The sequence below is a fragment of the Mastacembelus armatus genome, chromosome 7 (assembly GCF_900324485.2).
Source record: "Mastacembelus armatus chromosome 7, fMasArm1.2, whole genome shotgun sequence".
NCBI classification, from domain to species: Eukaryota; Metazoa; Chordata; class Actinopteri; order Synbranchiformes; family Mastacembelidae; genus Mastacembelus; species Mastacembelus armatus.
Window position 1 is genome coordinate 15,729,615 of NC_046639.1, and position 14,577 is coordinate 15,744,191.

The 14,577-nt window shown below is 39.4% G+C and overlaps 1 protein-coding gene across 4 annotated transcripts in view; it reads right to left on the bottom strand.

The window, feature by feature from the left end:
- clstn1 (calsyntenin 1) overlaps positions 1-14,577 on the bottom strand; it is a 33,713-nt gene that overhangs the window by 6,599 nt on the left and 12,537 nt on the right. Inside the window, exons 2-14 of one of the 4 annotated variants that reach the window (XM_026331615.1) lie at positions 11,544-11,666; positions 9,463-9,492; positions 7,779-7,974; positions 7,059-7,267; positions 6,297-6,446; positions 5,833-6,018; positions 5,470-5,718; positions 3,994-4,115; positions 3,739-3,901; positions 3,358-3,408; positions 2,198-2,355; positions 1,529-1,677; positions 884-1,128 (exon numbers count right to left, since the gene is read on the bottom strand). In XM_026331615.1, coding sequence (XP_026187400.1) covers positions 884-1,128; positions 1,529-1,677; positions 2,198-2,355; positions 3,358-3,408; positions 3,739-3,901; positions 3,994-4,115; positions 5,470-5,718; positions 5,833-6,018; positions 6,297-6,446; positions 7,059-7,267; positions 7,779-7,974; positions 9,463-9,492; positions 11,544-11,666 — 2,031 coding nt within the window. The remainder of the gene's footprint in view (positions 1-883; positions 1,129-1,528; positions 1,678-2,197; positions 2,356-3,357; positions 3,409-3,738; positions 3,902-3,993; positions 4,116-5,469; positions 5,719-5,832; positions 6,019-6,296; positions 6,447-7,058; positions 7,268-7,778; positions 7,975-9,462; positions 9,493-11,543; positions 11,667-14,577) is intronic. The other 3 variants (XM_026331616.1, XM_026331617.1, XM_026331618.1) reach the window with 3 other exon arrangements.

Below are 14,577 nucleotides of genomic sequence, written 5' to 3' on the forward strand. Positions count from 1 at the left end.
TTGTCCATTAGTAATGTGGAGAAATAGTTCAATCAAATAAAGCTATTCTGACTTTCACTTTCCATACCTGAAATACAACCAGGCTCTCAAATATGTTCCATGATTAGTATTAAAAGCATAGTGCTACTTTGTCAGTAGACCTTTATGTTTAATAATCTTTTCTTTAGAACAGCTATGTAAGACACATGGGAAACTGTGAGAAACACATTTACAATTGAAAGGTCTTTATTTAATATGGATTTTTAATGTTTCTTAATTTTAGTAGCCTAGCTGAGGCCACCTGTGTTCTCCATTGCTTATTAAATAAATGGTTCCTATGCGATGATGTCTCTTGTCTGGTGATAAGGTGGGGCAGGGTAATGCAGGTAATAGCACTAATCTCTGTAAAGCCCTTTTGTCCCATATGGCTTGCTGTTCACCACAGGACATTGTATCTCCCTGTATGTGTGTCAACCTCAGTGCCCGGCTATTGTCTCCCCTCCTCTTAGTTCACAAACAACAGATGGCACGGCTGGTCAGCTGACCCCACCCAAAAAGTAGTAAACAAATCTTTTCTTTGCTCTCTCGTTCCCTCTTGCTTGTCTGTCCAATCCCTTCAATCTCCAGGCATAATCCCCACCAGCTACTGTAAATCACAGCTATGAATTGTATACTCAGTGTATCTACGGAACCATTCTGTGTAAAGTGATTCAACCGGGGCAACAGATGAAGCATCACTCTGTATCACATGCCTCAGGAAGCACAAGACTACAGGCAAGGAAAATAGATGTGCAGACCGTTTAGTATAGGACACAAATAATCCAATGAGAAATGGGTTTGCTATATCTACATATTCCCTTTGACATCCGGGGTTACACAGGCGACCTGAGTACATCTCTCTTACCTGTGGGGTCATCATCAGCTCCCTCTGCAGCCTCAGACTCAGTGTCGGCCTCTACTTCCCGGGTGATGGTGCTCACGATGCGTAGCTCAGGGAACAGCTTCACACCTTCCTGGCTCTCGAATTCAGCGGCACTGCGGGCAAAGTGGTCAATGCCACTCAAGCTGATCTTGGGTTCTTCGGGCTGCAGCACCATCACATAACCTTCGGCATCTGGCACGGTTACGCAGGACTCCTCACTGAAGCATCTGGAGGAACATTAAACATTTGACACCCTAAAACATTAATCTGTTTTAAGACGTTCTTTTTATATATCATTGGTATGTGTACTGCTATCCTGTTCACGTTTCAGTCTCACATACATCATTAGTACTAAAATGTAATTCAAAAAAGAGGAGGAAAAAAAAAGAAAACAAAATACAAAAATTACACAACACTCATTCTTGAACAACAAGACATCTCATGTTTACTCTCTTTGTTATGGAGATCTCGTACAATTCTTATTGCACCAAATTGGACCATCCATACATTTAAAGCGGAAAGACAAACCCTGTCAGAAAGTCTATTATGCAGAAAAAACATCGCTGCTGAGGTGACATGACAGAGATGAAGAATATGGGGGAAGCATTTTTATCTTCTGCTACTTACTTAACAGTGGTGGATATGCGAAGGTGCCTGATGCCAGGGGTGGGGAACTGGCGGGAGTTCAGGTAGGAGATGTGCTGCATGACCTTGTCAAACGCATCAATGTCGTCACCCTCCACTGTCAGGGAGGACTGGTTGGGGTTGAACTCCACCTGAGAGAGGAAAGCAATGTGACACACTGTGTGATTTGACGCCTCAAGACATGTTTTATTCTCACCCAAAAATGTGTTAGCGTGTGTTGTCAGGCTGCCAAGCATTTAATAAAACAAGAGTCAAGCTAGTTTAGGCCATTTAACATGCACCACACAAAGCACCCTGTGTGTACCCAGTTATTCACGCACACTGATATTCTTAAATGGTTTCTATCTTAGCTGATATATGTTTATCTCATTTTATTTTTAAAAAAACTTTTCAATTTCAATTTTTAATTTGTCTCTAATATCTGCCTTTTTAATGTACTGCATTGTCCTGTCTTTTTAGGCCTGTTCGAATCATTCAGGTGTTCACAATTTAGAAATATGTGCAATCTTTGAAAGGAGCTGAGATTAGACTGCTTCACTTTGAATGCTCACAAGCCTAAAGGGTTACGAACTTGAGGCATAAATATACTCAGATCCAGCCTGAATGCGGTTGAGTGTGTTTTCTGCTTCTAAAACACTTTGCACTTCTCACCTTGACAGCTGACGCAACCTCCTCAGGCAGCTGTACGTCCAGGCCCTCCTTGCAGGTGTACAAACAGTCAATCACCTTCTTATTCTCCAGCTTGCCAGAGCGGACCATCAGCCCTGCAAGGCTCCCCCGGAAAAACTGAGCCATTCGACCGCTTCCACCTAGGTACATCAGGATGGAGATGAGGACAGAAAAACAGTAACAGACATAAGAAGCAGTTAGTGTACATTCTACAGTCTTCACCTTTTCCGTGCTGGCAATTCGAGCACGCCATCTCAATGTGCAAAGCCACCGTGAATGGAATTCATGCAAGTTAGTACTTTATGTGAGCACTTATAAGGCCTGAAGCCCAGAGAGCATGACAGAAGAATGATGGATTAGCTTCTACATGCCTTAAATGCATGCAACATCTGCATTAACAGAAAAAAAGAAACCCAAAGAAGGGATCTAAAATGAAATGAAATGTAATTCCTTAAGTCCCCTTATTTTCACAAAATAATAGAACTATCATGAGAACTAAAAAAATCTTTAAAGACCAATAATCATTAGTCATAATCATTAATAATAATAGTATCTGAAATGTATAACCTTGAAATGTCAGTATTTCAGTGTTATTGTAAGAGGTGCACCAAACCTGCCAAATCAGAAATGAAACAGTTGTGCTGTGTCTTCCTGGTAAACCATAATAAATCTATGCTGATGAAAAGTCAAGGTCACACAGTCCAGTGAGACATGAGCATATGTGCTGCTGGGGCTTTGCTATCTGATATGGAGGAACTACTGCATTTGACCCCAAGGTCATGTTCTGTGTAGAAAAGCCTACACAGCCAAAATGCTACAGCCAGGTCAGAGTTTGTGGTCATTATATTTCTATTTCTGTTCAGCTTGTGTATCATGCTGTGGTGAAAAACAACTGTATAATTGGAGGATGAAAAAAAACCAAAAAAACCAAAAAAAAAACAAATTATAATCAAGCAGCATTAAAATCACAGCAGTCTCATACATACTGCATCATTTTGCAAACATTTATAAAAAATAAATCTTTCTTTGTCTAGAATGGATAAGAATCATTCCAGTCAAAATGGTATGAGGATGCAGTTAGCGTGGTGGGGCATAGTGGACACATGGACATATCTGAGAAGTATGGGAAAGATTTGAGCAACCTGAGGTGGGCTCAGAAACAGTCTCAGTGTCATTGTCATGGCCTGAGTTTTCTGTAAAGGACAGAAACAAGAAAGCAGGGAGAGACAGGAAGCAAGGTTGAGGATCTGCAGGAAAGATTCAGATCCTAAATACAACATCATGGTGCATCAATTTCAGAATCGAGGAGAGAGTTAATACTGCAAACAATGAAATATCTTAGACTATTTTATGGCAGCTCCAACCAAAAGGAATAATAGATTAAAAGGTGGCATCAGATTATCTTGTAGTTAAATGTTTAAAAATAATAAAATGTTAGAGGATCAGCCATATATTATGACCCATTAAATTTTGTAGCATTGGCTCAAATACTTTTTTTTTTTTTTTTTTTTTAAAGAGATTACCCTGCCAGCAGGCACCAATGGTGAGCTGAGTTTCAATCTTGGAGGCATGCAGTGGGTAGTCCTCGGTAACCAGGAAAGGCTCGAAGGCACTCCCATCCACAAACAGAGACACGGTGGGGAACTCCACATTCAGCACAAAATGATGCCATTCCTTGTCACACACCTGGGGAGAACCAGCAGATTGTAGTAATGAATTTTCTTTTGCATTAAAAAATTATGCTGTCAAAAGTTACTGTTAACTTGCACCACTCTGACCTGGTTGAGTTTCCAGTGAAACTCTGCTGGTTTGTAGTTCTCGGCCTCGGATGGATCCTGGCGAAGGAGAAGGATCAGCCTACAGTTGTGTACGTAGAGCGAGTAGTGGTGTCTGTTCATCTCTGCAGACAATATGAAAGGGGGGGATTAAGCTAAAAACTCAGAAACACTAGGTGTTATTGTGTTACTGAATATGTGAACATTTTAGCTATTTTTAGTCAAAGGCCCCAATCCAAAACTGAAAAAAAAAAAAAAAAAAAAAATTGTAAACACTGTAAATTACCAGCACACGCTTGCAGCTCTAATGATTAAATAAACAACTGCAATGTGTCAACAGCCCATGACATTTAATCCATGATGTTTCTTGTTTTTATAAACCATCACATTTCCTATTACAGACTATATTGTTCTCTAACCTGGAAATGCAACGAAGACATGCGCAAAAAAAACTGGCTGTTAAATTCAAAGATACACTGTGCTATCTGTAGATTTAGTGTATTACATACAAAAAGTTTTCATACAATAACATGCACTTTAATTAGAGAATTAGTAATACATTGGATTATGTTGTTTGACTTTTTTAAGAAAACCTGGTGATTTAAGTAAAAGATCACTTTAAATTCAATGTCCATGTTTCAGTTTGTGTCTAATATAAAGTTTCAGTTTTACAATCCAAACCGTAAGAAGTAAGCCTGAGAAATCAACCAAATGTAAAGACCCAAAGTATATATCTCAGTAAAATGGACTCTGTACTGAATAGGGGTCAGGAATGCTGCTGAGATCATGGCTATTGGAGCCTTCTGTCCAGGCGCAGCCGTTCTGATGTAATCCTGCTTATATAAGCAGTCGTACAGAAGCTGATGAGTTGCCTCCCCCTCAGTGGCCATGGCTCAGACTTTACAGTCAATAAGATCAAGAAGCTCAAGGAACCACACTTAAAATTTATAACTAGTAACAAAAATGGAAAGGCCAGCAAACACTTGCTAGAGGTGACAAAGATAAAATAGAAGGAAGTGTGTTTCCATGTTTTCGCCAGCCAGATGAGCACAAACTGATTATAGCCCGAAGTTATAATGTTTTGTTATTAGAGGACACCATATGTGCAGCAATAATGAGTATGCCACTTTAATCTCAAAAGAATTAAACAGGTTCTGACTTCTTCAGTGGACACCAGTTATTTCAATTTAATACAAGATGCTGAAATGTTCAGATAACTAACGGCATGTTAGCAGCTACTTGCATGGTACAGGTTTTATGTATGTTTTGCACTGATTCAATGTGTTTATGGTATTAATGTATGAAGCCCCAATAGTTTGTAAATATATTAATAAATGGTCGCACAGTAGTTCTGACAAGCCTTTTGTTCAGGGAATTTTGCCAAATATTATTGAGGCATTGTATTGATTTTCAAATCAGAAACATGAAAATGAAATAAAATAGCTTTCACTTAAAATGCTAATTACTTAAGGCTATTACCTGTCTTGTCAGAGTTGCAGAGGATGGTCTCTTTCTCATGAGCCCCAGGTCCATGTCTCATCCACACAGAAATGGTGAAGGGCTCTTTCAGGCTGGTGCTCACCATGCCATCAGGTACCTTGATGGCCTGGGTACCATTAAACTCAAACACCTGGTCGCTGTCGTGCCCATTATCAGTGGGAAGTCCAACAGTCCAGTTGGCGGAGCTGCTAGGTGCAGGAAGAAGCTCCACGGTGCCGGAGCTGGCTCCTATAATACAATTAAAAAAGACAAAGACAATTATATTGGCTGTCTGGATTCATTATGAAATAATTTTGATTCCAATTACAGAGAATAACCATTTCTTGTCGAGCAAACACTTACCACACAGCTTATGCAGTGATTTCTCAGAATAGGTGTCACGGTCACAACCTTTCCCAATATGGTTGGTTTCCAATTCAATACTGGCCCGAATGGAGGTGATCGGCTCGTCGCAGGTCTCCAAGTGCATGCTGGGAAAGAGGGCCAGGCTTCCTGTGCCAGGCTCATATTCAATCCTCTTATTAAAGCCTGAAGAAGAAGAAGAGAGGGTGGGAAATAATGGAAAGATGTCCGTCAGTGCAGCGCTGATAACATGTTAGCAATCAATACAAGACCCATCCCTAGTAATTACTCATTACTTAGTACTACAGGTCCATCAAACACAACAAAAGGCCTGAGCGCTTGAGGAGCTAAAGAATCTTTTTGAGCCTGTGTGGGCTTTGTGACAGTGCATTGCATTTACAACAAAGACACACCTAATGAGAAATGGTTGGCAAGCTACAGTGTGTACAGAAGAGCTTTGATACCTTGCCAGCTGGGTTTGCAGGTGGGCTTAACGCTGATTTTCACCAGCACGTCCTCAGAGGCTCGGTTCTTTCCACAGTCGTAGGCGGTGACAGTCAATTTATACATGTGCTCTTTACCGTAGCTCAGCTTCTCTGTGTTCTTGATGAAGCCTGACCGAAGCAAAAGAAAAGGAGAACATGGGTGATTTCAAAGCTGCAGTTGTGCAGTGAACTTTAACATCCCTTAAGACCACACTGTAAGATTCTGACTTGCATCTTTCTCCTTGACAGAGTTCATTAAACAGGGTCTGATTAACATGCAAGTCACTAAAAGGAAAGTGAGGGAATTTGCTTGACCAAGATCAGATCTCAGGTTCTTTTATTTCCACCCGAACACTAATTAGTTGCCACGAATGAACACTGTCACCAACATTAAATACCGTCACACTGATTGTTCTCCTCACATTATGACCTGTCTGTGTTGCCTTTAAAATCACAGCCATTACCGTATTAACTGAGCCTACTTATCTGATCTCTTTTCACTGGATGTTTTTAATTTTGTTTAACAAGACACAAAGATAAAGAACCTATAGTGTGACATGAATGACAAGCAAACTTGGGGGACATTTCTTGTGTCTCACAAGCTGCGCAGAATTCTAAATGAATTCTCAGCACCATTGTTTACACAGATCAATAAACAATTCAATCAGTGTCAATACAGTTGTAGCTCTTAGGTATGAGCTGAAGCTTTTTCCAATCAGGCAGCTATGTGAAGGTCCTTACCATCTTTGTCTATAGTGAAGGGCACATCGGGGGTGACAATCTCATAATTGCATATCTGGCTAAACTGGAACGAGCAGTCAGCGTCTACTGCCTCCACCTTCAGGATGCTGTCATACTTCTTTCCTTCAATAACAGTAGCTTTGTAAGACTTCTCCTTGAACACTGGTGAATACTCATTGATGTCGTTCACCTGGATGTGGACAGTAGCCCTAACAGGAACAAAGTCAAGTTAGTATTTAACCAGAAATAACACATTTTATAAATAATAACATTTTGTGACCACAGAAAATATTGTATTATCCACACCTGTAGTTTCATTCAGCTGGTTGAAAAAATTACAGGATACATCAGTGCCTTTTGAGTTCTGACCCATTTAATGTTCACAATGACAAGTAAACAAGTCACATGGACTGACAGAAAACACCTTGTACCTTCAGTGCTTCAGGTGCCACCTGGAGTAATTGAACTCTGGTGACTGAAAGCTGGTCAACCAGCACTTTACTACATTTTTACATGTTTATTTCTTCTCTCTGCTGGATCTGCTGACACCTTGTTAATGCTGTAGCATTTTCTTTGATTATCAAAATTATTTTTGTCTATAAAATGATTTGCTGTGATTTGGACTGATTGTTTTAACTGCAGTCTTTCAAACTGTGAATCTGTTCAGGACAGAGGAAACCTCGTGCACAGAGACTTATGAACTGGTAGAGGTTGACTTACTTGTGGGATTTCTTCATGTTGGTGCCATCGGGACCCTCTCCACAGTCATAGGCTTGGATAGTGAAAGTGTGCTCCTTCTGAAGTTCACAGTCCAGCTTATCCTTGGCCCGGATGACCCCCTCGCCAGTGGACTTGTCCAGGACCACTGCCTCAAAGGGGACATTCTGTCCATGGATCCTGAAGCCGCATATCTCACCTGAACATGCCAAAAGCCAAAAAAGAGTTTGCTCAGAATCATCGATAGCAGGTAAGAATATTTGTTGTTCTAATAAAAAAAACTAAAAAAAAAAAATCTTAACAACAAAACCATAAATCCACACAAAATTAAGATCAGTCACAGGTTTTGGGAGCCAGGGAGTTGTAGATTGGGGTGGGTGGTGTCTGTGGAGGAAGCCCAAAAGCACTGTCATATGGGTGAGTAATTGGGGGGGAACAGGGAGAGGGGGTGGGACATTTCATATCAGTAGACGCAGTGTCTTTTCCAAGCCACTTGAAAACATTGCATCCAATCATGCAGGCAGAAACCGAAAAGATGTGGACAGGCATTTCACAGGAGTACTTAAGATATATCAAATAAAAGTCATACGACCAAGCCCAAAGAGTAAGTATACTGTAGAGTGAAAAGTATTTGAAGTAAAGATCATTTATCTCTGTAACGAATAAAATTACAAACTTATGAGACATTAAAATAAATAAAACCAAAATTAAAAGTCTTTATAATAAGATTGTGTCAGCCATCAAAACCCTAAGAATTCTGTGAAAGAAAAAAGACTCAGGGAACACTGCCAATAATATTTCCTTTCATAATTAAATAAAAGTCTTCCTGTGTAATTTTGCCTCTCACTCAAAAACTACTGCAGAATGGATCTAAACAAAATCAAAGATAAATAAACTGGTACAATATTTAAACAAAAATTACTGGATGAGAACTGGGGTTAGAAATATCAACTTGCTTGACATCCACATCAAATGACAACTGCAGCCATGCTAATGGTAAAGATTAGTGGTGGAGAATTAAATTAAGAGATCCACTGAGGCAAAGATGCAACAATGAAAACTTTGCAGCAGAGAGAGAGTTTGCATTAGTTAACAATCTCAGCAGCTTTCATTGAGAGATTGAAATGTCAGAAAGGTCCACAGGAGTCACTGTACTTGCATAGATCTCAGAGCACATGTTTGGTGAATGTCTCATTAAATAATAATTCTAGTGTCAATTTCTGATCCAATTGCCTTTGACATTCAGAGATTGTGAAATAATCTTGTGCCATTTTAGATTTTATTGGGAATGTGGTAAAAAAAAATTTGCAGTCTTAAACATTCTTTATTTGCAAGGATGGGATTGGCAGCAAAGTGACACAAACTCCTGTTTTTAAGCAGCGTTCTGTTTCCGGGTGACAGCTGAAAAACTGTTAGGATCTGCAAACTGCAATGGATGTCTCATGCACAGATATTTCTAAGTACAGTCAGCCCCACATCACACTTTTTCATCCAGCTGTTGGAACTCCAAAAAAAATAAATAAATAAAAGACACCAGGGTGAGAAAAACGTAAAGTCGTGAAAACCAAATGAGGAGATTACAGAGCATGGCGGGCATTTCTGTATAAAAGTGTGGATGCTGTTTTTGCGTTAGTGGGTTAATAAAAAAACAACTAAGCACAAGGCAGAAGAAAGAGCCCAAGATCACCTTCTTCAGTGAGGGTCACCTCAAAACTCTCTACAAGGAAGGGAGAAAAAAAAAAAAAAATCCAGATCAGTTAAAAGAAGAGTTAGAAGCTCAGTGAAAACACAGATAACAGGGCACACTCTTGCTTCTTACAAAACCGCCACCAGAAAAGCTTTTATTCAGTTTCTCCTAAGAAAAAGTCTTATGCAAGTTAAAAGAAAGGAAGAATTAAAACATTTATGAAGAGCTGCTCTAGTCAAAGTATTTGCAGTTTTATCAATGGCTTAATAAATCCTTATAGAAGAAGTAACTAATGAAGATATGACAAAGCATCCAGGCAGGAAAGACATTTTTATGTCAGTATATCTGGGGATGGTCTCAAGAGTGTCATTCACACATTTGTCCTATTTCTCAAAACAATAAGCTATCCGATGGGCTGATAAATTCCCTTGGGTTGATAATAACCTAAAATACATACTTTTATGTAAGAAGAACATATCTTCGGTGCACACAATAAAATGATAGACTTCATAGATTCCTGTTCTGCCTGGACAGTTGTTTGAAATCCCTGCCAGGGCCTCCAGTGGGTTTGACCTGATCATTTTCTTTTCACCTATTAAACAATTAGAAATGGATTTCGAGTTAAGGGCCGCTGTTCAGGGCCAGTCATGCAGCGGGACCTGTGGGGCTCCGTGTTTACCACAGCTCTAATGACAAGCTGTAGAAATAAGGATATCTTCTTTTGTGACCTTGTCTGTGATTCCTCATATTCAGCACATCTGGTGGGTAAACACTTTCTGCTTTCTTTTACTGACTTGCCTTAAAGCACAGTCATCCATGAACACTGGGCTCATTTTCAAGATTGTGAGGGCATTGGTTTGAACTATTTCAGCTCCAATCACCCTGAGTGAACTCACTGCACAGATATGCACAAACACATGAAAAACACAGTTTTCCAGTACTGTCATGCGCTCATTGTGCAGTGGTTCCTTGTTCATGCTAAACTTGTGCTAAACTATTATCGCTGATCTATTATCACAATGGGGATATTATCCACTTCCCTGCTCTTCAGAAATTACAGGCCTCTGGCTGAAGATGTCTAACTTTAACAGTATACTGCTATAACCAATCAGCACTCAAGAACTATTGCATTACATTATTACAAAACTTTGTGAACACTATATTTGGCATCTTCTTTGACAGGCATGTGGATGTGAAAGCCTGACTTGCTAAAATAGGAGAAATTAAAATGGTCATATAACACAGAGTGAGAGAGCTGAGTGTGAAGGGAGAGGCAGAGAAAAGATCACACAAATTGTGATATGGTGGGAAATCATTTCCAGTGCTGTGCTGCTTTGAATCCTGGTCTAAGTCGATCCTGATGTGATTGAACCCCCCTAGAGCTATTACTGCCTTGGCTTATAAGCACACTAATTGTGTTTCTCTAGTGGGAGGGAAAAATAAAACATGAAAGACTATTTTGATCTGAATATCAAACGGGCCGATCTGGAGGATACGGTGGCCAGCTGTACATCAGTGTGATTGGCATGTTATAAAAAAATGGACTGTAGTGCAGAATGCCATCAAGCCACACAAGTCTGAAATGATTATTCATCAATTATTCCTTCCTTCACTACTGAGCCACTTATTACCTGATTTGTCTAAGCACACATATTATCTCAGCTAGGAAAGAAAAGAGAAGAAAACACTGAAGAGAAAGGGACCTTCATGTATTAACCATGACATACTCAATGATATCAAAGCATTATGCTGAGAACAGACTTAGAGTCGTATTTGAATATTCATTTTTTTTTGTTAGTTAATGAATTAGTTCAGTTTATAAACAACCGAGTAATGAACAGATTGCATGTTTAAACATACACATCAACAGCACCAATGTATCTATGAGACTCAACATTATTCATACACAAACTGTTTTTCGGCAACCAGCACGTTAGACAACCTCAAAGCTTTAATAGCGCACAGTAATTAGCATGTTTTCTCTTTTATTGGTGTGAAATGAGAGGGAAGCAATTCCTAGGAAAGTGAAGCTGAGGTAGTAAAGAAGCACAGCAGCTGCAGCAATAAACCTCCTCTCTCACCTGCATAACGTAGAGGAGCATCCTTGTCCAGTGCAATTAGAGGGGGATCCAGAAGTACTTTGTCATCATTTTCCGTTACAATCCCGTGGTACGTCGTCTCAATCCATGGTTTGTGTTTATTGACTGTGAAAAAGAGAAAGAGAAAACATCATTAAAAAAAAAAAAAAAGCCTGTACAAATCATTTCTGTCCTGAGACAAGAGAGCTTGTTATTCTCTCACTGGCACTAATTAGCAATTGACATCTTTTTTTTGTGTGTTTTTAATAATCAGATTTAATATGTGCTTTCTCAAATTGCCACCTTGGCTTTTATCTTTCCTCCCAATGCAGCTAAAGTAAATTTTTAATGAGGATTTTGATGCTTTTAATATTATTTTTAGAAACACCACAAATAATGAAGCCATCCTAAATACTTTAAAAGAATCATCTACCACCATGAGCCATGCAGGGCAAAGAAAGTGCAGGGTTATAGAGGGAGCTAAGTCAGCTGCGGTCACGGGGCATGTTAATCCTGTACTGGAAATCATTCTCCATCTTTAATCCACAATATTCGGGCACTGTATTGTTCAGCCTATCTAAAATGAAACTAAATTCATTCAAGATGATATATTATAAATCTGCAGTAATTACTATGACTTTCAGGATGAAGTGCGGAACATTAGCTTGGCCATTTACAGCTTTGTGTGCTAGCTGAGAAGCATCCCAGCTGCAGACCAGACCAGTAGCTGGTGGCTGCAGAAAAAACCCTGAGTGAGTGACATATTTGCAGCTCTCTTACACACAATATGTGCTGACTCAAGAACAAGAGGAGAGGATGGCATTTCTGTGCTACTGATCTGCAAAGGTGATGCTAATTGCAGCTGACGGGCACTGCGAAGGGCAGACACAAAGAGAGGTATCCAGAACACGCACATTTCCCTGAAAACCTGACAGTAACACAAAAACTCCACCAATATTTTGGCATGATAGTTTTAATCTAAAGAAAAATATTACATGAGAATAATTAGGACCATGGACACTTATCATTGCCTAATTGCTCTGTGCAAGGCCTATTTACAGTGGGTACGGAAAGTATTCAGACCCCTTTAAATTTTTCACTCTTTGTGTCATTGCAGCCATTTGCCAAAATCAAAAAAGTTCATTTTATTTCTCATTAATGTACACTCAGCACCCCATCTTGAGTGGCTTCGGAACAACTCTGTGACTGTTCTTGACTGGTCCAGCCAGAGCCCTGACCTAAACCCAATTGAGCATCTCTGGAGAGACCTGAAAATGGCTGTCCACCAACGTTCACCATCCGACCTGACAGAACTGGAGAGGATCTGCAAGGAAGAATGGCAGGGGATCCCCAAATCCAGGTGTGAAAAACTTGTTGCATCATTCCCAAGAAGACTCATGATGGGCTTTTTCTCTTCTTAATTATTTGGACCACAGCAGGACAAGTTGCCCTGTCAAGATTCTTAAATAAGGGAGTATAAACTCTTTTTGTTATGAGGACCATTTTGTTAAGCACCTACCAAATGGAGCGATGAACAAACCATAGTTCTAGATGTACAATTTTAGTAGATGTTATAGGAAGTGCCTGGATTTTAAAATAAGGGCTGAAGTTAACCGGTTCTATTACTTATTAAAGCACATCCTCAAACCCATGTTTATCCAGTTAACTGTGAACAGACACTATGAGCTTATCTCAACAGAAAATATTATTTCAATAGACAATGATTAGATTAATAGATTAATTACTGTCAAGTATCTGCAGAGGGTGCTGCCAAACAAACATGTTGCTGGTATCTGTGCTGTCATACTCTTCCTGTATATGTGACCCACGAGTCTGTGTATTTTACAGTATAAAATGGGGGAAAAAAATAATTTCAAGCCTAAAGATGACAAAATTGTACTACTTATATATCAGCTGACTCCGAAAGCTCTTTAAATAAATCTACTTAGAATGAATAGCAGTAAAAAAAAAAAAAAAAACATTTTTTGTCTGTAAGTCGACAGTTAAATGCTAATTGTAATTTATTTAGTACAGTGAAATTAAAGCCATATGCATGTAATGCTGCAAAAAGCTTAACATGGCAAATTCATCCTCTGACTAATAGAAAGATGCCTGATGTTCAGTAACACAATCTGTGCAACAATAATAGGGATGCTTTCAGACACAACATTAAACATCAGTCTGCCAAATCCAATTTAGGCAAAGCAAATTACTTGTGTTGTGTGTCATTATATAATTTGGTGTAATTCTCAGTGATTACACGATCAATGAAAATTAATTACAAGCTACTTGCACAAGATTGGTATGAAGTGGGCACCACAATGAATGTGAATTATCAACCAAATCATTTTTTCTTGAGTTAAGTTTGCATAGAGGTATCCAGTTGGCATGCATTTAAAACATGGCTGAAATCTATTTGCCTGTATTAGGAGTTAAAAGGCTTGTTCTGGCCACATCTAGTACCAATTTTTTTGAGGGCATTTTTATTCCTTAGGGCAAGAATGCCCAACCCATATTCCTCAAATGCCACTGTCCTGCTAGCTCTGCAGAAGTACAGTATGATGTGCAACAAAGGCCTGCAGCTGAACTCAAGAACTCTGTTTTTACTACCGATTACAGATATTTTACTACCAATGACAGAAATCCAGTGTAATGGAATTGGAATTGGTCTAGCCCGATAAATTCTATTTGCTGAGCATCTCATGACCTGAAGTAAAGCACCTTTAGACAGTCTGCCATGCCAGACTATTACAGTAATATGCTTTAGCGTCCACAGAATCACGATACTGTTCCCCAGGCCCTCAGCAGTGACTTCCACTGAACCAGGATCAGCACTGAATGGCACAACATTAAACAACTTTTTTTAAAGCTCCTGGAGATTTATGCAAAGCATTGTGACCTAATCCTGACCAATAAAAACAGATACTTGCTTCATAATAAGGCTGTGTGTCCTTCTTGTCTATAATAAGAGGGCTCCAGAGTGTGACCAAAAATCTGTGCGCCTAAATTTTTCTAAATTTTGCATCTGTGTGTATAT